The sequence below is a fragment of the Marmota marmota genome, unplaced genomic scaffold (assembly GCF_001458135.2).
Source record: "Marmota marmota marmota unplaced genomic scaffold, marMar, whole genome shotgun sequence".
In the NCBI taxonomy this organism is placed as follows: Eukaryota; Metazoa; Chordata; class Mammalia; order Rodentia; family Sciuridae; genus Marmota; species Marmota marmota.
The window spans coordinates 522,412-545,956 of record NW_026000108.1 but is presented as its reverse complement, the minus strand read 5'-3'; the positions used below and the strand labels follow the sequence as shown (position 1 = coordinate 545,956).

Genomic DNA, 23,545 nt, shown 5'->3' with positions numbered 1-23,545 from the left:
AGGAGGGATGGGAAATAGGATAGAAGGCTTAAAGTAGAATAAATAATTTTATAAAGTTTTCTTTAACCCACCCCCCCTCGCATTTTAAATCCAATATTATATATTCTATCTGAGTTTTACACTCCTGTGAACAGGGCACCTAGTGGACCACGTGTGGGAGGTGGGTGCCAGTCTGTCCAAGTGGCCCCGCGAGCCACCTCACTGCACTCGCTGCATGAGCACGCCATGAGAAACCGCCCCGCAGGCTCCTTCAGCCAGGAGGCTCTGCAAGGTGTGCTAACTGGCCCTGGTGGTCATGCTGGAACACGGGCGGCCTGGAGTCAGACAAGCTCCCTCAGGCCTGCAGGCGAGGCAGGCTCGTCAGCTCCAGGCTCTGACTAGGTAAGGCTACGCATCAGACCAAGGGCGAAGGGCACTGGCCGTCCTGCAGAGAAGACAGCCACGCGATGGAATCTTAGAAAAATAGGTACTTTTGCTGCTGAGGTTTGGTCAAGTTACTGCAGCGACAGGAGCAGGGCTGCTGGCCGCGGCGTCCACCATGCTGCGGCAGAGCTCTCAACTTAGCACCATAGCACGTCCCGGGACTCCATGGCATCCGCAGGCCACACACATACCAGAAGGCTGCACACTGGGGTTCATTCTTGTGTGAACCAGCTCGATTGGAATCTGGAGGCTCACGTGTCAAACCTCTCTTTAGTTTCACCACACAGGACGTACCTACATTCTAACGTCACACTTAGAAGTGCTCTGTGACAACGTGGCTCTGTGGGAGGCTTCAGCAGTACGTGTTTTGAGGTAGACAGGTAATGCTTGCTCATAAATCCTTGTAGAGCAACCCTAGAGACCATGTGCTGAACAGCAAGCCTGGAGCACTAACTCTCATGGCCCTGGCTTATTCGAGGAGGTGGGCTCTGACCAGCCCCTCACAGCACGTGTCTGCTTCAGAAGGACCAGGAACTGGACCAGCTACTCCGATGCTTCCTTGCCCCTCACACTAGGTCTCACGGCTGCTGCTTCCGACATTCTGCGTAAGTGAAGCAGGAAGCAGAAGAAAATAAGCAGAGCTGGATGCTGACAGCCCACCACAGCTTTCCAAGCAAATCCCAGGAAAACCCCAGGCCTTGGTGAGGCCTCCTGGTGACCTGGCCTCAGACCGAGACTCCCATTTACCCAACAAGAACTGGTGGGCAGCACCTGGCAGGGACCATGGGGTCAGGGTAATGCTTGCCCTGCAGGGTCGAGAGAGGGGTCCCAAAGCTCCCCAGAAACACCAGGACTCCTATGCTGGAGCTCGCCCCTCTGCCGTGGGTGGGGGTCTGCGTGTACTTGCTGGCAGAACTCATCCTCTAACTCAACAGCAACGCGATACTGGGGAGCAGGGCGGGCTGGCACAAAGCACCCTGCCTGTGACCAGGGAAAGATGTGCTGGGGGAGCTGCTTCCCCTGGGCCTGCCCACCCCAACCCAGCACCTTCCTGGGACAAGGGTGGGAAAGCACAGTGGCCTCCATCTACAGGAGGGAGAACCCTGCTGGTCTTGCTTGGAGGCACCCAGCACCAGCACCCCAACCCCACACTGGTCTGACAAGCCCCTGCCCAACACTCTTCCTTAGCACAGAAACGGGGAGGACAATGTAGGAAACTAAATGATGGCACCAAACAATCTGTGCCCTTTTTAATAAATGAGATTTTTAAAAACAAGAAGGGTCTTTAGGCCCGTGCTGAGCGGGCTGAGCCACCTCTGGTCTGCCAGCCGGTGCGCCAGAGCCATGTTGGGAGCCTGGGTGGCACGGGCCCTCCAGCCCCACACGTGCACCTGGACGCATGCCTGGACTGTGCTGCCCGAGGTGGGGTGGACACTAGTGCCCACTCAGTACCAACGCAAGCCTCTTTTGGTATGCTTTAAATTAAATCTTTATATATCTTCTAAGTCTTCAGGAAGCTAAAGGCAACATAAATATTTACCATGAAAAGACTTTTTCAATAACTTAGGAAGGACTCAATAAAAGTACGGTATTTTTGAGGCTTATTAAGAAACCGATCCGTGAACTAAACTGAAATGAACTCAGATTCTCGAGACCTGGAAAGCGAGCGGAGGTCTGTGGGATGGTGACCTGGAGCCTCGTGCCGCGCCTGCCGGCCGAGGGCCTGCGGTGGGTAAGCACGTGCGGCTGCGCAGAACTGCAAGTGTTTTCATCCTCTGTAAACACGTGCTGGTAGTGTCTTGTAGGGTGTGGATCCTCTTGTACAAAAGTTATAAATATTCTCTATTCAGAAGTCTGGTCCACCCGGCACCCAGAAGCAAGTTCTGTTGCGGGTGCTGCGCATGGCTGTGTGGCCCCTGGGACACAGGGCCAGTCTGAAGAGCCAGGCTCACAGCAAGTCCATCTTGGGTCTGTAGTGCAGCAGGAGGGGGGCCTTCTGTAAGACAAAGTCATGGTGCTCAGTAGGCCACCAGGGTCAGTGGACACGCCACCTCCTAGGAAGGCAGGAGCCATGCCCCATGCTAAAAGACCCACAGTGCCACCCTCGACTCCCCTGGTCCAGGGCCATGCAGGGCTGCTGGGGACTGAGCCCCACGTCCGTCCTTGGTCCAGGTAATCCAGAGACCACCTGTGCGTTGCTCAGGTCCAGTGCCAGCCCCTCCACCTGCTGCCCCTGCCATCTGTGCCGGCTGTGGTCTGTCCTGCTCCAGGTCTCACCCCTTTGGCCACGGGAGCCCTGACCTCATTCAGCCCAGTCACCTCCTGCCCTTTCTGCCCAGGATGGGGGTTCCACTATGGTTCCCTGCTTCAGTAAGCCACCAAAGGTTTGCAGGTTTGCTGAGCACAATGGTCACTGCCTCCTGCCCCAACAAGGAGCGGGAGGCTGAGGACCCCTCCTGAGGAGGCCCAGCCAGGGTGAGAGCCCAGGAAGACGAGAGCTGCATGGTGGGTTCTCAGGGCAGTGAGCACCATGGAGCACACAGGCACAAGCTCACCTTGAACCTCCACCGTGTGACCACCACGAACTTGAGGGTGTGGTCCTTGCCCAGGATCTCCTCATTGCACAAGATGTCCAGCTGGTGGAAGAGGGGCTTGCATTAGGGACATGCTGGCTTGTGGCTAAGGCCCCACTGACCTGCATGGAGACCCATGACATTGCCAGCAGGAGAGAACATACTCCCGGGCATCTGTGATGTCCCCTGAGCACCGCAGAAGGGCGTGACTCCCTTGTCCACCTACTCCTGCCCCACAGGAATGGAAACTGGAGCAAGCACAAGGTGAGGTGTCAACTGCTCCTGAGGGGCAGCCTCCCTACACAGGCCCAGGGCTCAGCCACAGGGGGCCTGTGGACAAGGCCTGGCCACTCTAGCCCCAAAGCTGCACATGCTGTATCCTGCTCAGGCTCATAGCTTCTTGGGTGAGCCCCGGAGGGCTCGTGCTGTCCTATCTATGTACTATCTGTGTCCCTGCCTCCATTCCCTGAGGAGCAGGACATGTGTCCACTCCTGAGCAGACAGCCTCAAGAACCTGGAAGGTCAGAAGCAGTTTGGTCAGCAGCAAGGATGGCACCAAGGTACCTGGACAGTGCAGGTGGGAGGGAAACTGAGAGGTCCAGTGGAGACTCAGTGCACACCTGTAATGACCTTGTCCATCACATTACCAGCCAGGCTGCTTCCACAGAGGTGCCCTGCCCATCGGCCCCCTCCCCACCATCCTGGCCCCCACTGCAGTGAAGAAAAAGGGCTCCCAGGCTTTTCTTACTATACACAGACTATTTTTGGAGCCACTTTAGGTCCCACATCACGCTGATTGGCAGAAGAGCTCCTGCCAGGCCCACCCAGCCCCAACACCCAGGTCCACACCCCAGGGTGCCTTTGTTTGGTGCGTGAACCTGCACCCACACAACAGGGCCTGTCTGTAAGGAGCCGCTCAGCGGCTGCTCAGCATCCACATGACAGGGCTCTGGGGTGCTCCTGGTTCGGAGGCTCGCAGCTGGCACTCTCTCCCGTGTTTTCTACAGCATGTCTCCGACTGCATGCAGTGGTGATCCAGGGGGCATGCCAATGGCTCTGCTTTCATACACCCTGTGCTATGCAGAGCAGTGGCTGCTGTGCCCTGCGAGGCAGGGTGTCACCTGTGACGTGTCCTGCGCCTCTTGTCCTCTCACACAGGCTCCTCTGTCCTGTGAAAGTGGCTAGAGAGCAGACTGTGGGATCCCGGAGCTCTGGGACCACAGCAGACACCCCAACGCCTCTTGCCACTCCCAAGGACAGCTCTCTGTGCCAGGGAGAGAGGCTTACCCAGGACCACTCCCCTCCAGGGTGTACTCGTGCTCTCTCTAACAAGCTCTGCCTCCTCTTACACAGAACCCCAAGTCCCCTCACCCCTTCCAGGCCAGCTACCAGTGGGGCTGCTGTTCAGCACAGAAATGCAAGCCAAGCCACAGCCCTTCCCTGTTTTCTCCTCTGCTTTCTTCCCAACACAAGCTGCATCTGGACTTGGTTTCTCTGGGCTCCAGGTGGCTGGCATGTGTAGTGTGTCCTATGGGGCTGTGCTGGGCCAGGACTGGGTCCCTTCCTGGCCTCCTGAGACTTGGCTTTGTGGCCCTGCAGAGGCCCTTGGGGCCTCTCACATGGCCTCTGTGGCTGTGTGCAGAAGCAGACTGGGAAATCAGCAAGGAGCAGGGGCCTTCTACAGGCAGGGCTGCAACTGCTGAGGGCCTCTAGGCTACATCCTCACAGGCCCCAAGAGCAGCAGACAGCAGGAGAGCAGTAAGCCTGTCCTGACACCTGAGCCACCCTGGGGTCAAGTCCCGACCCGGGGCTGAGGGACTGAGAGGACTCCATGAGTCTGTCTCACCTTCTACCGCCTCATTCCCATACAGGGCTCTTTTGTTATTAGATTTAGGGTCCAGAAGATAATCTAGGATTATTTCATTTCAAGATCACTAACATGATTATGTCCACAAAGACCTGATTTCCAAATAAAGTGCGTCCGCAGGTTCTGGCTAGGCCGTGGTTCACCTGCCAGGCCATGTCCACACACTGCTCTCCTCAGCACACCTCGTGTCAGCCACCTGGGTCCTACACAACACCTTGACCTTTCTCTCTCACAGCTCTTACCACTGGCCTCTCCTGCCCCTGTGTCTGTGCCCCAGAGCTCACTTTTCACCCAGCCCGAGGGGCCTATAATGCTATACCACCAGTCATGGAGCCTGGCCTGGGCCCAGAAGAACTGGCTCCTGCTGGCCATCTGCACCTCCATGTGAGGGCCATGGTTGCTGTGGTGACGCACTCTCTTCCACAGCCCCCGATGCCCAGGCTCTGGGTCAGACAAGTTTCACTACTGTTACAACCTCAAAGCTGGCAGCCACCCACCCACTTCACCCACCCATCCTGACCATCCACGCAGGAGGCAAACTGCAGGAGCAGGACTGCTCCTCAGGACAAGTCTCCAGCCTACTCCAAGCACCCTCTCTTCCCACAGCCTCTGTTGCTTTTCCTGTGGACGACCTGGCGGGGCAGGAAAAACCAGCAGGAATTTTGTTGTTATTAAAATTTCCAAAGTTGTGGGGAAAAAACAACCACAACAAAGAACTTGAGAAGGATCTCTCACGAGTGGGGAGCGACGCCTATCTCCTCTGCTGACAGAGGAGCAGTTACCTCGTTGAAGGAGGAGAGGTTTAGCTTCTTGGCGATGAACTTTTTCAGGTGTAGGACCGTGGCCTGCGCTGAGCAGCGGATCCATTTCCGCTTCAGACCCCGCAGTTTGCTGCTGTTGCATTCCAGGCAGATGCTCACCTGGGGACAGAGGGCCATGTCAGCAGTCAGTTGTCAGCAGGTCTCTGATCTGCAGGCCTCCACTGATGGCCCTGCCTTAAGGCTAGGAGCCGGGCCTCTAAAGTCAGAAGCTGCTTTTCTCCATCGCTGCAGTTCTCCTTCAGGTATTTGGACAGTCTCCTCAAACTGCCTGCTGTCACCCTGCCCTCTGCAGTCAGCCCGCCCATCCTGCCTTTGGCAAACAGATGCCCTGAGGGAGCCTTGGCAGAACCCTGGCAGGGTGGCTGGAGCATTCAGAGAAGCTCGGAGGGACGTGGCATTAGGTGTGGCCTTGAGGATGAGGCAGACATGGAGACCAGTGTGGCCTTGGGGAAAGGCAGTCCCTAGCAGAACCGCAATGTGGTTGTGCAGTTCTCTGGAGGAGCAGCAGCCTCCAACTGTCAGGGCAGGGGTACCACAGGATTCTAGTGCTGTGAGCCACCCACCCACTTCACCCACCCATCCTGGCCACCCACAAGGCAAAGGCAATCTCCCAGGACTGCTGCGGAAGCCTACCACCTCAGGAGGTGGGAACACAGTACCTGGAGAACACTGAGGCCCCTTAAAATTCAGATAAAAGAATCAACTGACACATGATGTCTAAAGTGGTAAGAGATGCAAAAGGGAGAGTTACACGTGTGAGATGCAGGCACATCATCAACTAGCAAACATGAAGCTAGAACCCAACAGCGGCTGGCCATGGTCCATCTCAGTGTGGAGGGTTAACCTCCGAGAGATCTCTAGAGGAAGCTAACCACAAGAGGCACAGAGACAGGCACCAGTTGAAGTAGGGAAGGAAGCAGAGCACCAACAGAGGTGAGCTGGAGGGACAGCCATGTCCAGCCAGTGTGTAGGAGCTGTGGGGCTGGGGCAGGGCCCCACATGGGAACACTGGACAGGAGTCCTAAATGGTGAGGCACAGTGGACCTCAAGTCAGGAAGAAACAGAACCAAGCAGATAAGTAACCGAGAGTGTCAGGATGGTGGCACCCCTATCATCCCAGTGACTCTGGAGGTTGAGGCACAGAATCAAAAGTTCCAGCCTCAGCAACTTAGTGAGACCCTGGTCTTGAAATAAAAAAATGCTTTAAATAGGGCTGAGGGTGACCCTGGTAGAGCACTGTGGGTTCAATCCCAGTAAAAAAAAACAAGACAAAACCAACAAAGAGAATGAAGCAAAGTCAGCAGCAAGCAACTGTGAAAAGCGGAGCTCAGGGGGAAAGACCCTGGGGAGGAAGAGAGATGAAGGAGGAAGAAAGAGAGGGTCCAGACAGGCAGGTGGGCAGGTGCAGAGCGATGCTAACCCCGGACCTTCAGCATGCAGACGTTTGTTCACTTGAGTGATCTGTGGCCACTAGACGAGCTGAAGCAGAACTTACAACCTGCAAGCGAGTGGCAGCAAACAGATTACAGAAAATTTAGCAATTCTGTCACCAACAGCACCTGGTGCCAGAAAGGGGAACAGAGAAACACGGGGCTGTAGAGTGGCAGAGACTTGCTCATACTCACCTGTGGTCACGGGGAAGCAAAGCTACTTGCCAGCTAAGGAAAACTTCTGATTTGGTTTAAAAATCCCTAGCAGATAGCTACAGAAAGCATCACAGTTGTTTCAAAACTAACTCCAGGCACATGTCAACCAAAACAAAACTGGAGAAACATCTGAATCTGTGTGCACCAGGAGCTGAGCCACAGTGACAGCTTGGAAGCACCCCCCTGTGGACACCCATGGGGTGGACACCCACTGGCACAACTCAGCGCAAGGGCCACTGCCCTTGCAGGTGTGTGCTGGCCATGTGTGGCGCTGGTTGAGGGGCCACGTGTGCTCAGGAGGGGACTGATCACAGACGGCTGACCCCAGGTTGGGTGTGGCCCAAGTGCAGTGGCAGGCACAAGGCACCCTTCACGGTGTGGGGTCTGAGCCAGACCAAGACACGGGTCTGCTGGGCCCAGCTGCCTGCTCCAGCCAGGGTTCTGGTGAGGAAGCTAGCCTTGTGCCCAGCCTGAGCTCAGCTCTGTGGAAGACAGAAGGCAGGCAGGGCCTACTGACGGCCACGTCAGGAGTCCTCCCCTGCCAGGGGCTGCTGCCCAGACCCTGAGGCATGTGGGTGTGCAGAGGCCACTGGGGCAGAGTGTGCTTGGCTGTAGGATGAGTTCAGCGAGGACTTGGCTTTACAGCAGTGTCCCTAGCCATTTCAGAGCACCCAGCAGAGGCAGTGGCAGGATCAGAAGCAGTGCACAGTCATCGGCCAGGCTGGTCTCATCTGCTCATACCCAAGTCCATCAGAGCTGCACATAGAAACCTTCCCCAGGCTTCCTGCACAGCCCTGTCGAAGGCAGACCCCTGCCAGGCGGCCTCAAGGCTCACCAACCATAGAGGCCCAAGGACGAGCACTCCTCTCTTAGAACTCTGCCTTTTCCCAACAAGAATCTACAGACACTCGGATTCTCTCTGGTAAAGGTTCCAAGGACTTGCTGAGGAAAGCCGGCAGCTGGTTCCCAAGGCCATTCAGAGGAGCAAAGCGCCAGTTACTCAAGACAATCTTTCTCTTTCCTTTTTTTTTCCTTTGGCATGAAGCCCAGGGGCACTTAACCACTGAGCCACATCCCAAAGCTTCTTATTTTTTTTTCATTTAGAGACAGGGTCTTGCTAAGTTGCTTAAGGCCTGGCTGATTACTGGAATGACAGGGTGCACCACCACCTCACCTGATTCTCAAGATAATCTTGGGAACTGTCCTACTATATCACAGCTCAGGTAAATAGTTCAATAATGAGGCGGGGAGGGTTACGTGGGGCTTGCTGGACAGAACAGACCCGTGTGGTTTGCAGGTCTCCTGGTAGATACTCCTGTAGCAAATGGTGGTGAATGTACTGGTCGACTCATGATGGCCAACTGCACCTCCTTCCACACAGCCAGCTGTGGGGGTTATAGCCTGACCACAAAAAGCCAGCTTTACACTGGAGAAAAGAGCCTTTTTAACAAATGATGCTGGGAAAACTAGTTACCCATATGTAGAAGGAGACTAGATCCTTATTTCTCGCCTTGCACAAAAATCAACTCAAAAATGGATCAAAGACCTCTGAATTAGCTGGGCACAGTGGTCACACCTGTAATCCTAGTGGCTTGGGAGGTTGAGGCGGGAGGATCATAAGTTCAAAGCCAGCCTCAGCAAAAGTGAGATGGTAAGCAACTCAGTGAGATCCTGCCTCTAAATAAATACAAAATAGGTCTGGGAATGTGGCTCAGTGGCCAAGTGTCCCTGAGTACCAAAATCCCTGGTACCCAAAAAACAAAACAAACAAAACCAAAAAATAACAAAAACAACAAAAACAACCCAGAAACTAAGCAACTCCTAGAAGAAAATAGGGTCAACACTCCAGCTTTTAGGTACAGGCAATGGCTTTCTCGGTAGGACCCCTAAAGCTTAGCCAATAATTCCAAGAGTTGATAAATGGGACAGCAACAAATTAAAAAGCATCTACACAGCAAAGGAAACAACTAGGAATCTGAAGAGAGAACCCACAGAATAGGAGAAAATCTTTGCTAGCTACTGTTCTTACAGAGTATTAACATCCAGAATATATAAAGAACTCAAAAAAGTCACCACCAAAACAATGAATAACCCAATCAATAACAAATGGGCAAATGAACTCAACAGACACTTCTCAAAAGAAGAAATACAAATGGCCAACAGGTACATAAAAAAATGTTCAACATCGTTAGAAATTAGGGAAATGCAAATCAAACTACCCTGAGATTTCACATCGTACCAGTCAGAGTGGCAGTCATCAAAGATACAAACAACAATGCTGAAGAGGATGTGGAGGATGTTGGTGGGACAACCACTGAGGAAATCAGTGTGGAGGCTCCTCAGAAGACTTGGCATGGAACCACCATGACCCAGCTAGACCTCCTTGGTATTACAGTCATCTTACTGCAGTGATACATGCACACTCATGTTTACAGTAGCATGATTCACAGTAGCCAAACTATGGAATCAGCCTAGGTGTCCATTAGCTGATGAATAGATATAGAAAATGTGGTAAAAATACACAAAATAGTTTTATTCAGCAATAAAGAAAATGGAATCATGGCACATTCAGGAAAATGAATGGAAGTAGAGACCATCATTAAGTGACATAGCCAAACTCAGAAGGCTAAGGGTTGTGTGTTTTCTCTCATGTGCTGAAGCTAGAGAAGCAAAAGGAAAACAGAAGTGGGGTAGATTTCATGAAAATCAAGGGGCGATCAGTAGAGAAGAGGGATCAGGAGATGGAAGGTGGGGAGGGAGGAGAAAGTGCTGGGGAGTGACACTGGCCAAATCATACTGTTATATTGTGTATTGTGTGCAGGTACAACTTTGTAACAACAAATCCTGTCAATATGTACAACAGTGATACACCAGGAAAAAATGTGGGAGAAAAAAGCAAAACTTTAAAACGGGCTGGCAAGAGAGCACACAGCACAGGACATGGGGCACCCGTGGCACCCGTGGCACCTTCAGGGCAGATCCCCCACTGCAGGGCAGGCCACACAACACGCAGCAGGCAAGAGCACACAGGAGCACGAGACCAGTGAAGGCACCTGTGGGAAGTGAGCAGAGGGCAGCAGGCTCTAAAAGTGCTGTGGTCTGCATGTGCGGTGCCCAGAGCTCCTCCCAGACATGCTAGAGCATCCACAGATGAACAGCTGGACCAGGACTGGGCTGAGTGGGCGGGGACTGCAGGCAGGGGTGTCATGGCTAGGTGTCTCTGGGGCAGGCCCCACAGCACTGCCTTTCCAGGGGCCCTGCCCCTTCCCACTGCTGCCTGGCCACCGAGAATGGAGCCACCACCATGTCTGTCTGCCAAGAGGTGCTGCCTCATCTCAGACCAGAGCCCTGGAGTCGCCCAACCCAGAACCAGACCGAGCTTCTGGAACCATGAGTCCAGATCGACTTTTCCACCTCCAAGGTGTTCTTGGGTATTTGGATCACAGTAACTAACGCTGAAATAAAACATGCATTGTCAAGCATAAGGGCACAGCAGACAGGACTTTTCAAATTAGAGTTGAGAAAACCAGTGTGTGTGTGTGTGTGTGTGTGTGTGTGCGCGCGCACAACAGGGCCTGCTCTCATGCACACAAGGCCACCTGAGCATGGAGTTCCAGGCACTGCGTGCGGCAGCAAAGATCAGTAGGTCAACAGTGGAAAAAACTTGAGCTGCAAAGTGTAAGTCAAATAGAGCAGAACACTAGGTACAATCCTCCACCACCTATAGCACTAGGTCCAGGCGCAAGACCACATGGTCCAGGCGCAGGGCTGAGTCCCAGGGAGCAGAGGGGCTGCCCCCAGACCAGGGGGACAGGGCTAGGAGACAGGGCCTCATTTGAGCAACCCTCTAAGCCACCTTCAGATGGTGACTGACACTCATAGACTCAGGACCAGACAGCAGCATGGGCTGGGGCCACACCACCAAGGTGACCTCTGCTCTAGGGCTTGGGCTGCAGTTAGAGCTGCCTTCATCATACCCAGGGCACCCGCAGCCCTGTCCCTGCTTCTGGCAAGGCCCACCAAGTGTCATTAAAGTGCAGACGTGGATAAAGAAACATCAAAGGTCCCTGTGCTCTGCCCCAGCCACATTTCAGCCAAGCTGTGTTCTGCTGTGGCCAGCCCAACCCTACCTCTGCAAAGGTCCTGACCTGAGTTGGCAGGAGTGTGCCCTGGGGTGTACCTGGCAGCTGGTTACTACCTCCCAGCTGCTGGGACCACAATACAGGGCAGCTGGGGACTGCCCCTCAAAGCTCCTTTCCATCTAGGGACGTTGAGCGAGCCTTTTTGGCTATGGACAGTTCCCTGCAACTACCCGTTCCCACATGCTGAGCTCATCACCCTGGAGCAAGATCAATTCTAAGCATTTGCAGGTGACTGCGTGAGGCTTTGAGAAAGCTGCCATGGGTGGGCACCAAGGCCCATGTCGCTCTCCCACATGTCCTGGTTCTCTCCCCAGCATGGCCAGGGTCTCCAGACCCACTGAGCAGCAGCTCACAATAGTCCCTGGCCCTTGTTTGAGTCAGACAAGGCTCTGCTTCACCATGAAGCAGGAAGACTGCTGGAGTTTGCAGAGGACGATGCATGTTAGGGAGGGCTGGCAGCAGGATGTGAAGGCTCCCTGGTTGCCTGGTCATGTGGGAGTAGCCCAGTCCCTCTTACTGCCCACAGGTGCTCCTCACAGCACAGAGCGTCTGGGAGGAGGAACCTGAGGGGACTGTCATGTTTAGGTCTGGAATGTATAATGGACAGCACATCCGTGTGTCTGGTAGTACACCAAAGGGAAGAAAGAACAGCCGGCATGGCGCTGGGAGACTCGTGGGCCCACCTGCTCGTCACTCCGGTGGTAGTCGTCATCCTCCTCCTGCTTCTCCTCTGTGGTGGCTTTGTGTGAACTGTCGTCTGCTTTGGTCTCACCTGTCACACAAAGAGAAAACACTGAGAGTTGGGGATTCCCTCCACTGAAATCCAGAGGCCCTGAATCCCAAGCCACTGAGCAGTGGTGGGAACCCAGGGGTGCTAACTGCATTGAGAAGGCCTGATGCCAGGCTCTTCTCAACCCTGAAGCACAAAGTGCCACCAACAGTCTCTCTCTGAGACTGGCCACAAGAGCCCAGTGGAACTCAAGCCAAGGTCTGCCAAGACAAGGTGCCCCAGGCTGCAGGGCTCCTGAGGCTGCCCGAGGCTTGGGGAGCCTGTCTGAGAGCACAGAGATAACTGAGCAGTGGGCAGCAGGACCAGCGCCAGGCTCCCACAGCACCTGGCTCCAGAGCCTGCCCCAGAACCCCAACAGGGTTAGGGCCAGACTCCGGCCACCTCCCCGGCCTGGGATGACTCCTGAGAACCGGGTGGCTGGCTCTCCACATGGCGGTGGCCAGGGTCCTCCCCCGTCTACACATCGTCAGGTGTACTCAGGGTGGTCCAGAGATTTCTCAGGAACTTGTGTGGTCCACCAGAAAAATACCAGGCCTCAAAGATTTGAACAATGTTCAGTATGCAGAGACTATAAGGTGCCATCGACTTCATACCCAAACCAAATGTTATTTTGCCATTTTATGGTAAGACAGCACAGTCCAACCTTAGGAAGCTCACCTCCCTCACCTTCTTCTTCCTTAGGCCCTCTGCCCTTTGACCATGACCTCCAGGCACGTTCTGGTGTCTCTGGCTCTCTGACCCACACCCCATGCCCGCCCAGCACCCCTAAGGGCTGCCTCATGGGTGGTGAAGCCACCTAGAGCTGCACCAGAGGCCTGACGGAGCCCAGGCATATGCAGCCATGGAGCCACTCACCATTGCGGGGATCCAAGTGCTGTCTTGCCGAGCACGCCTCCCCCTTGATGTCGCCCGGCACCTCCAGGCCCAGCTTGTGGTAGAACTCCCTCTGCTTCCTCATTTCCGCTATTAAAAGTTAACAGACAGCCTTCAGTCTTCAATAGGAAGGGATTCAGCAAGACTGCACAGATGCCATAGAAGGAATGCAGATTTGGGTTATGAATCCTGAAGACTGCTATTGCCAAGAAAGCAGCAGGTGAGGCAAGAGCTCCTGGTCAACGCAGCACTGTGGGACCATGCAGCGGCGCACAGGAACCAGGGCGAGGCCCTACCACACAAGAACCTGGCGAGTGGAGAGGCTCCCTAGCCCTGTGACCCGACCCCCTCCGCTGCCCACAACATCATGGAGTGGCCCCACAGAGTGCCGGGGTGTAACAGAAGGAGCTTTGGTGATCCTTGGGTATCACCACTGTGCGTAAACAGCTCAGCGATCCAGATGTGCTGTCTGGTGCCCATGGCCACTTTACCACAGGCAGTGCAGGAGTGCTCTCACGGGCCGAGGGTGGGCTTGCCAGTAGGAAAAGGACCAGGGCAACAGTGCCTGGAACCTCCTGGGTACTGACAGTGTCCACCCGGCACTGGGCCAAGAGTGCCCCCTGGTGTCAGCATCTAGCAGCAGAACAGGGCAAAAATGGAGGAAACACTCCCCAGAGAGAAACTCCCCCTGAAGACAGGCAGAAAGTCCCTTCCATCCTTCTACCTCTGCCAGATCTGCCAGACTGCTGGCTGACAGGGCAACTCCGCCTGCCCCAAGGCAGGCAGCATGCAGCTCCTGCTGGCTGGGTGTATGGAGGGCCTGAACACAGCTGCCAACCTGCACCCTCACTGGACAGCAGGCCAGCCTGGCACCTTTATTCCAGGGAACCATCAGTTCCCTGCTACTGAGTGACTCTTAGCTAGCGCTCCACCCATGTGACTAATGCTCAGACCTCAGGAAAGAAGCAAGAGGCTGGACACCACCACTCAGGACACACAGGTAGCAAGAAAATTTAAGGGAGTTGCTCGATGACGGCCCTATTAAGCATCTCTGTGATAACTAATTTGTGTAGCTGACACAAAAGTCCTTTATTGAATTTTTTACCTGCATATCTGTTTTTCCCTACAGACAACGAGCCCCAAGACCACCTGGGCAGAGTCCTGGCTGTGTCCAGCCCTAAACAGCTGCTCTGAAAATGCCCAAGTGTGCAGAAAGGAAGACGTATAGGCTGAGCACTGCAGGAGCCATGGGCATTGCTAGAGGTGAGAGGCATGTGCACTCTAGCCTGAGAGCCAGCAGGGTCAGCTCAGAAAGGGGTGTCCCCCCACTGTACAAAAGCAGCCCAGACGGAGGCACGGCACCCTGTGCATGACATGGGACAGCATGGCAAGCCCACAGGACATGGGGACATGAGGCAAAGCAACTTGGGTTGGACACCTTGGCTCATGTTGTTTCTTTACTTCTTACCCATGAGGACACAAAAGAATAAAAATAAGGGCCCCAATGCCATGTCTCTACACACTGAAACATTAAATGGGGATTGTTTTTGGTGTCATGTGCCTAAAACACTTTACACTTTAACAATGACATGAAAATCCTACCACTAGCCATCTATTCCCAAAGAACCAGGGAGATCAGGAGGAGGAGATCAGAATCCAGCTATCTGCTGAGTCCTGTTTGTAACGCTGTAAGATTGGAACTGCTTTAATGCCATGGGTCCCACCGCGGGGCTGGCCCTCCAGACAATCCTCAGCAGCACACAGTGCCTAAGCCTTCATGGCTGCTCCTACAGAAGCTGAAGCACTGGCCAGTCACAGCAAGGCAACCCCATGCACATGCCGCCCTAGGATGAGCAGCCATTCACCCAGGGGAACCTCTGTCACAGTCGGACAGAGATCACATCTGCTACAAAGGAGCACACGCCACAACACACATGTGCCATGACACGCAGACTTAGACTCCATCTGCAAGATGCCCCTTAAGGAACGGAAAAGGAAGCAGCAATATTGAGACCCACAGCCACTCCTAGGAAAGCCATCGGCCACCTGGGCCAGTCTGACAGAGGTGTCCCTGGGCCCATGGTGGGAGCCAACCTGGGGGTGGGAGGCTGAGCCCGCAGACCAGGGCAAGCCCTGCTCAGCATGTGCGCCAGCCTGTTGTACATCACTCAGGGCAGGAGCTCTCCCTGTAGAGGGCAGAAGGACAGAGGGCAGAACTGAGGCTCTGCACAGCCCAGTTAACAGGTGAGAAACAAATCCCCAAAAATTTTTATTGAAGAAATTCAAAATACAGTGACAGCCACCAAGGGCAGTTTTCCAGAGTGAGGATGGAGCCCCTGTGGGGCGACACTATTTGCCTGGCATCAGGGCTCACATACATGTCCCCATGCTCGTCTGCCACGAGGCCTGCGTGTCTCACTTGAGGTCCCCACACAGGCTTGTGCTGTGAACCTCTCCAGTGTGCAATGAGGCAAGCTCAGAGGCCTGCTCCGTGCTGGCCTTTCACCACACCCAGAGCCGTGGGCGTGGTCCTCCAGCTGAGGCCGGGTGCAAGCCCCTCTACCATGTGGCTGACTTCCTCTGGACTTGTGTCTAGGCCCCAGACGGTGCTGCACCAGGAAGCACAGCTGCGGCAAGTCTGGACAACGAGGTCCTGCCTCTGTGGTGTGGACCAGCAACCCCCAAAGGCCCAGTGCTCGAGGCTTGGTCTCCACATCGGCCCTTTAGGGAGTGGTAGAGAAGAGGCCGAACCTAGCGGGAGACCCTCTGAAGGGACTGATGTGGGGCCGCAGTGCTCGCAGGCCTGGGGTGAGCAGCTCTGCTCTGGTCACACTCTTGTCAGGTTGTGCCACTTCTCCAGAGGCCTGAAGCAACAGGCCAATTGGCCACAGACTGGAACCTTCAAAACTGAGCCAAACCAGCACTTTCTCTTTGTGGGCCGACTGTCTCGGCACTCTGTGAGGGCGAGGGAAAGCTGAGGGCAGGAGCGCATGCCAAGGTCCCCCCCCACACACTGAGGTCCTGCACTCTGGGGTGAGCGTGGCTTTGCCCTGTGGCACCAGGATGGGCAGGAAGAAACAGTAGGTCTGAAGTGAGAGGCTTCCAAAGTCACTCAGGGTCTGGTAGCACTGAGCAGAGATAACTTCGGCCCTTAGATCAGAACAAAACCAAAGACCCAGATGGCTGGCTGCTGCCAAGTTGCTGAAATCCGTGTGGCCGTGTGGCTGACGTGTGTGGCAAATGTGGCTCCTGCCAGCAGACAGGCCAGTCAGGCCTCACTTCAGCCTCACCGTCGCTTCCCACTTTCACGAGGTGGTTCTTCTTGCTAAGCAGGTCTGTTCTACGTGCTCTCAGGAGGGCAGTCAGTTGTGGGCCTGCTTTTTTGGACATTCTGGGTGGCATGATGACAGAAAGCTTGACCAGCACTGGTACAGGTGCTCGAAGGCTCTCACTCTGCAGGCATGATGCTGAGATGTGCAGAGTGCTGCCTGCAGCTCAGAGCAACGAGCGCACGACCCTTGGCTTGCAGCAGGCACCAGCCTGCCACAGGGAGGGAGGCAGACCAGAAGCCAGGCATGGGCTGCCGGATGCCAGCACCTGTGCCAGCCAGTGCAGCAGGGCATGAGATAAAACGACACGCAGGCACCATGTCCCCAGCAGCTCCATGGCCACAAGGGACCATTCAGAGCAGAGGAAGAGGGGCAGGGAGGTCTGCTGCTGAGTGTGTGAAAATCCTCCAGGCCCTAGGCATGAGGGGAGGGAAAGCAGGAAGGTGGCCTCAGGTGTGAAAGAGGCAACCCAGTTAGCTCAGAGTACAGGTCTTGCCAGGGGGAGACAGGTTTAAATACCACAGAGCCAAAAAGAAACAGCTGGCAACTAAATGGATTCCAGCCTCTCACAAGCAAAGCAAGAGGAGAACCCAGGAGCTGTCCCAGGGACACAGATGCCACACTCCGCGATCCCAGGTGTGACTCATGGGTACAAGGCCCTGCTTACTTGGAGACTTTGGCCTGAGAATGAGGTTTACGAACATTGGCACAACCAAGGAAGCCAGATGACCTGCAGCCTACCTCCACCAAAAAGGAAGTGAGCTGCTGCGTCAGGGTGAGACTCACCCGAGGACCACCTGGACAGAGTGAGAATACTCGAGAAGGACATCCACCCCAGAGGAAATGTGCCGGTCAGAGAAGAGTGCTTAGGGTTGCGCCAGCAGGAGGGCTAAGCCCAAATGTGCGAGCCTCCTGCTCAGGACGTGAAGCTGAGAACCTGGCTCTCCAACTCGGGTCCTCCAACTTCCAAGTGGGGCCAATGGTGCCATGCTGGATGGGTTGGTGTGGTGGGGGAGATGCAGTGCCCAGGAGTGAGCACGTGCTCAGTCCAGCTGGCCTCCCACACCACCACTCTCCTCCAAGCAGCAGTGCCAGAAATGGCAGTGGAGAGGCAACTGCACTGCCTACGGTCTTGGTGGGTACTCCCATCTGTGGTGAAAGTCGTGGGTAGCCCCAGCACCTCCTGCCCTGGGAGCACTGGCCACCCAGGCCGCCAGGATGCCACAGGGACCCTGGCCCAATAGGAGATGTCTGCTGGCCATAGACATGACCCAGCTTCAAAAGGACCCTAATGGCAATGTACAGGTGGCCAGGGTGGGCGGAGTGTCGGGAAAGAGGATGGAGGATTCTGTGTCTGTCCTGCCTGCCCTACAAACAGACCTTCAGGGAACCTGAGCAGCAGTGTGTCTTTGTCAACATCTTCCAGCCAGGAGAAGAAGGGAACAGCAGGAGCAGTACAGCATCTCCACTGCCCGCCCAGAAGCAAGGACATGGTGAGCCCCTCACCTCCAGAGCCAGACAGCACCTGCTCAGGGGTAGCCAGAGCAACTTGGAGCTACCGCCAATTCCACCCACCCCAGGAGGCGGGTCCTCTGCAAGTCCAGACCTGGGGGACACCCCGGGATAAGAAGTGCAGAGGCACCCTGAGGAGGCTGTGGGTCAGTCCTAAGCACAAGCCCTGTGTTCATCCTGCCAGAAACAACCAGAAACAAACACAAGCCAAAAGCCAGAGCATTCACAGGATAACCAGAGATAATAGCAGGAGCGGCATCTGGCAGGAAGCAATCCCCATGCCTCTCCCACCAGTCATGTGGGCATTGGGTTAAGCAATCCTAAAGGACAAATGCTAACACCATGGATGAGCCGCAAGGTGCAGCGGGTGGCACAGGAGCCTGGTGGAGCTGCTGGACGGCTGAGCACACAGCTCCTGGTGAGCTTGTGGAAGCAGCTCAAGCACTGCTGCAAACACATTTTGAGGTCTCAGCGTCTCCCTTGGGGGTGTTTTTGCCTTTTCCCAGAACTGAGACAGTCCGCACTCCTCAGAAAGAGTGGAGGAGAATCCAGCAGGAGTCGGGAGCAGGGTGCACAAGACGGTGCCACCGGGCTCTGCGAGCTCGCCCCTCAGTCAAGGGTCAAGCCCCCGACCTAGCGCAGGATGTGAGTCTTACCTTCCTGGAGGCCTGGCACCAACTTGTAAACGATGTCCTGCATGGTTCTGTCATGACTGCAGAGAGAAGAGTGGGGTGTCAGGGGACATTACTCTGTGACTCTCACATTGTCCATGTGGTCAGCACAGGTTTTGGTAGGGTTTTCCTTTCAGTTTGCATATGAAAAAATGTGCTGCCCAAAGTTCTCAATGACCTGAACTGAGGCATCATGTAGGTGGATTCCAGCTGCTTGTGAGTGTTTCAAACAGTGATGGCAGGTCAGAAGGTCACCCCAGCAATGATGCCTGTCCTGCTGGACCTGGGGCCAACTCACGGGGCAGCTCTGGCCTACCCACACTCTGCTCCTGCCCTCCTGCCTGGGGCCCCAGCTCCATGAGGTCAGGCCTGATCCCCTTGGAAAATTTCTGACATTGAGCTGGGGCTGGGGCTCAGCAGTAGAGTGCTCGCCTAGTGCATATGAGCACCACATAAAAATAAATAAATAAAACAAAGGTTAAAAAAAAGAAACTGTTTTCTTTTTTAGGTCAAAAACGGTTACAGAATTGTTAGTTTTCAAATCAACTTTAATTTCTAAACATAATTTCCACAAAAACAAAGCCTTTATGCACCAAATTAGTGATATCTAAATAACTGACAAATTTTAAAATTTCATAAAATTCACAGAAATCTAGCCATCAAGGGCCAGGTGCAGAAGCTGTTTACAAGGACGGCGGTCTACTCCATGAGCAGAGTGGAGTGTGGAGGGCCACGCGGGCTCTCAGGCCCCCCTCGCCCATGTCCTGAGCAGGACACTTGTGCTCAGCAGGCCTTCAGTGCACACAGTGCCACAGACACCTCCCAGCACGATTCTCTCCCACCAGATCTTGCCCACCCCAGGACACACTGGGCCATGCTGCCTGCCACCAAGCTCTATATCTGGGTCCCTCATGACGCCAGGCTTTGCCACCTGCCTAGGAGTTGCAGGGACCTTTCTTCAGAGCAGGTGCCAAACAGATGGGGAAGAATGGCAAAGAGGGCTTTTGAGTGGCAGCCCCTGGAGTGAAGCCCCTTCTCTGACACAGGCTGAGAGCCGCTCTCTCTCCCTTTGTCACATGCTCCATGGCCTCTGCCAGACCCTGGAGCCCAGGTCCAGCACCTATCTGGGATGTCTGCCAGCCTGGCCACTGTAAATCCTGAACACAAATGCTGAAGCTGAGAAGACCGTGCCACACCCAGCCTTGGTGTGGCAGTCCCTGGTCAGCCTGCCTTGCCCTGTGAGTGCAGGGTGGGCACTTGAGGAGGGTATAGGGGCTGCCACCCAGGTTGTGAGGAGGAAGGGGCTGAGGGCCCAAAGGCCAGGGACCCTCCACAGGGGAGGTTCTCCACCCAGCTCACAGCCATGAGTCCTAACCCAGAGATGAACTGGAGACGAGAAGCAGGACCCAGCCCTGTGGACCCAAGCCCAAGCCCCCAAGGCCTTGCACCTGGTCAGCTCCAGTCCCAGCCCCACCCCTACTCTCTCCACATTAGCACAATAGCCTGATTCTTCGAGGAAAGGGTCTGTCCCCCAGGCAGTACCTGGAGAAGGGGCGGCCAGCATGAAGGCCCTTACATCTATTGCCATCAGTAGTTCTTGTGGGGAAACCCCTCCCTCAGGTTTGCACAACTGTACCCCAAGAGAGCAGACACAGAGCCACTGCAATCAGCCCATAGGAGGACCTCTATAAGGCAGAACCAGAACAGCAAGGCACCAGAGGTAGATGGCACCTGGAGAAGAGAAGCCCAGACTGCCAACTGACACCCGAAGGGCCACAGGACCATGAGGGGCTGCCTGGAGGCTGGCAGGGCCTCTGAGGACTGGTACCTTCCCCTGTGTTGCACACTGCACAAGTTTAAGCAGAACACAGACATACGCCAAGCCCTTCGACAGTTGCCTTTAGACTTTTCTTTGCTCCCACAGGTGGTATAGGGGCACTGTGTTTCCTCCAGTGGCCCCCCAAATCTGAAACTCCACCTGGCAAGCTCCTCACCTCCTGGCCCCATTCCAGGTTCAAGTTATTTCCACAGAAAGTGGGTCCCAGGCCTGACTCACACTTCAAATTGAACTTCAGCCACTCCATTAAAACTCGTGAAATCCCAAGTGGCCTGGAGATCTCTCCAGCAACCTAGGCCACTGCATGGCCTGATGTCTAGGTGCCTGCGGAGCGGCGGCTCCACAGGGAGGGTCAGACGCCTGTGGCTGCTCACTCCCATTCCACCTGGCGCGGTGTGCACTCACCCAATGTACTGCAGCGGGTGGCTCTGGTGGATCACTATCCTGCAGGTGGGACAGGTGTTGTTCTCCTCCAGGTACTTCACCAGGCAGCTCCTGCAGACTGTCCAAGGTGCACTCGGTGAGAAAGCAAGTCCAGAAGGGAGACACTGGTTCACACCTGCCCCCCCCCCCCAAATGGCAGCCAAGGAGGATACCTCTGACTCATTTGCAGGTGTGACACAGAAGAGTCACATTCTTACTCCTGAAAGAAAGCACCGCCCCTTGGGCTTTACTCAGCAGTGGGAACTGGGGTCCTGGCTGTCCCGCAGGCAAGGGCACTAGGGTGGAGAGCTTTCCTAAGCTGGCCTGAAAGACTACAGCATTTTCTTTGTACAACACAAAATGATAAAATTCAACAAAAATCACCTGGTTATGCCCAATGGCTTCTAATGCAATTAACTTAATAAAGTGTGTATTGAAATGGGTGAGTGTTTTCTAAAGGGAGCAGTGCGGAGTGGGAGGTCATCTGTGCAGAGCCTTTGCGTTAGCAAAATGCTCCTCAGCGGCCACCAGAGGCACCATCACCCTGTAGGTGACCAGTACCTGCTTTGCAAACAGAGAAACCCACACAAGCCCAGATGGTCAGAACAGGTAATCAGTCCCTAGGAGCAAACCAGTAGACACCCACCTGAAAAGTGCAAGACTTCATTTGAAATGTAAAACAGGCCTCTCTGCCTGCTGAAGGAGAAAGTCGCCATGCCATAGGCCCTATGGCAACAACACAGTAGCTCTGTGTCCCGTGACCCTAGGGAAGTCTCATCTCCAGGAATCCCAGGGTACTTCTTGACCTCTCCTGGAGTCCCTGATCCTTTCCTGGCCCTGCTGCCCTTGCACATGAACTAAAAGCTTTTGGTAAGACACAGCCAAGTCCCCAGGAACACATAGGAGGAGCTGCCTACCCACCCCCGTCACTGTGGTCCTTGGAACCATCTGGAAGGCGCAGAGTTGTAGGCGGACTTACATGTGTGCAGACACTCGGTCACCGTGGTCGCATCAATGAGGTACCCACTGCACAGGCGGCAGGTGATGTGGGCATTTATGTCCCAGAGCTTAATCTTCCTGGTCAACATCTTTGGCTTCTGCAAGAGAAACCTATGACAACTTCCATCTAAACCACTCCGATGTGTTTCACCTAGCCTCCAGCAAACACTGTCTCTCCAGGGATGGCACAGTGTGCCATGGCCTGGTGTCCACAGATTAGCTGCTTGGGCCAAGTCCTCTTCCTAACTAGAGGCCCATCCCTGCCTCTCAGGTGGGCATGGAGCCAGGCCAGCCCTCTGGTCCATGGCCTAGCCCCTGGATATGATAGTAGGTGGAGGATGGCCCTGACTCTAGGAATCCACCACCAGCTACTGCTGTGCACCAGGGCCTGTGGCTGCCAGGAAGACACCAGAGCCCCAGGGTGGGGAGGACTAGTGCTATCCTGTGGGCTTGACCCCCTCTGCGCCAGTCTGAACCAGACGCCACCCCTGACCTGCAGGCACTGCAGCTGAGGCTCAGGCCCTCCTGCTCGCAGCTCCCACATGAGTCAGGAGGGGAGTGCAGTTCAACCCCTCTGCACACCCAGGAGACAGCTGGTGGCTCCCACAAGGTGTCCCACACAGCCCCGTGGGCTCCAGGTACACACCTGCTCTCCGCAGTCACAAGTATGGCACGAGTGCTGGCGAGGCCATCTGACACTGCACCCCTCCCCATTGTGCCTCACCCCCACAGTCTGAGACACCACCATCTTCACCCCCCACCATCCGGTGGGCCTCACCTCCTCTGGACGTCTGCGTGTCCCTCCTCCCGCGTGGCATGGAGGCTTCAGGCCACCACGCGGATGCGCCGCTCCTCTCTCCCTCTGCACTCTGGCTCACTTGGGCACCTCCCTCCTGGCTTCTGCTCTGCTTCCATCTCCTAGCACAGAAATGGCACTGTTACTTTAGTCACGTCACTGAAACTCCTGCACACAGTCCTGCCACTCCGTTCTCAGTGGACCAAGCAAATCCTGCAGCAATGGGGACAGAGTCCACTGGACACATTAACCCAGAGGAAGGCACTGGGCACTGAGAGTTGCTGTCGTAGACGCCACCAGGGAACTGCAGACCTGCCCGTGGCCACGACACACTGACCCAGCATGACTCTGGGAATTGCCCATTGATTCAAAGGCACAGGAGGAGGGAGGCCAGCTCAAATGCACTCACCTGAGAGTGGGGGCCGGGGGTCCCGCTACATCGTGAAGCCTGAGGAGAAGCAAAGACAGGCGTCACTACAGGACACGGGGCAAGGTGCTGCCCACACAGGGGCCCACCGCCAGCAGCTCTGAGCCTTGGGTGGTTAAACATGTCTGCTCATTTACTTGCTTAAAAAAAAAAAAAATTGAAAATCAATGATGGCGAAGAAGGGGGATTTACTATGGAGACAGGTGAAGTATCTGCCTAGTGTGCCCAGCCCAGCCCAGCCAAAGCCAAGGGAAACTATGAGAGCAGAAACCTGGCTCATGGGGACACAGAATGGAGGTGGGGGCTCTGTCACACTGCTTTGGACCCAAGAAGGCAGGAAGGGGGTCCATGGACCTCCCCAAGAGAGGCAGTGGATTTCAGGGTGAGCTGCGCAGGGATTCTGGAGAGGGACTGCG

General features: G+C 55.1%; 1 protein-coding gene across 2 annotated transcripts; it reads right to left on the bottom strand.

Moving 5' to 3' along the window:
* Positions 1-1,633: 1,633 nt before the first annotated feature.
* Pcgf3 (polycomb group ring finger 3) lies at positions 1,634-23,156 on the bottom strand. 2 transcript variants are annotated; one of them, XM_015481839.2, is made up of 10 exons: positions 23,112-23,156; positions 22,685-22,824; positions 21,887-22,017; positions 20,890-20,986; positions 18,633-18,688; positions 13,118-13,225; positions 12,156-12,244; positions 5,646-5,783; positions 2,979-3,059; positions 1,634-2,419 (listed from the first exon to the last, which is right to left on the bottom strand). In XM_015481839.2, the coding sequence occupies exons 3-10, from the start codon at positions 21,993-21,995 to the stop codon at positions 2,372-2,374; spliced, it is 726 nt and encodes a 241-aa protein (XP_015337325.1). In that variant the 5' UTR covers positions 21,996-22,017; positions 22,685-22,824; positions 23,112-23,156; the 3' UTR covers positions 1,634-2,371. The 2 variants fall into 2 exon arrangements, with proteins under 2 accessions (XP_015337325.1, XP_015337324.1); XM_015481838.2 differs by having other exon boundaries at positions 21,887-22,004.
* Between the last annotated feature and the right edge of the window lie 389 nt (positions 23,157-23,545).

Coding starts and splice junctions, on each gene's coding strand:
- Pcgf3 (XM_015481839.2), bottom strand. CDS start 21,995: ATGTTGACCAGGAAGATTAAGCTCTGGGACATAAATGCCCACATCACC. Junction 18,689..20,889: donor CACCCGCTGCAGTACATTGG/GTGAGTGCACAC, acceptor TTCTCTCTGCAG/TCATGACAGAACCATGCAGG. Junction 5,784..12,155: donor ACCACCGGAGTGACGAGCAG/GTGGGCCCACGA, acceptor CTCTGTCCCCAG/GTGAGCATCTGCCTGGAATG.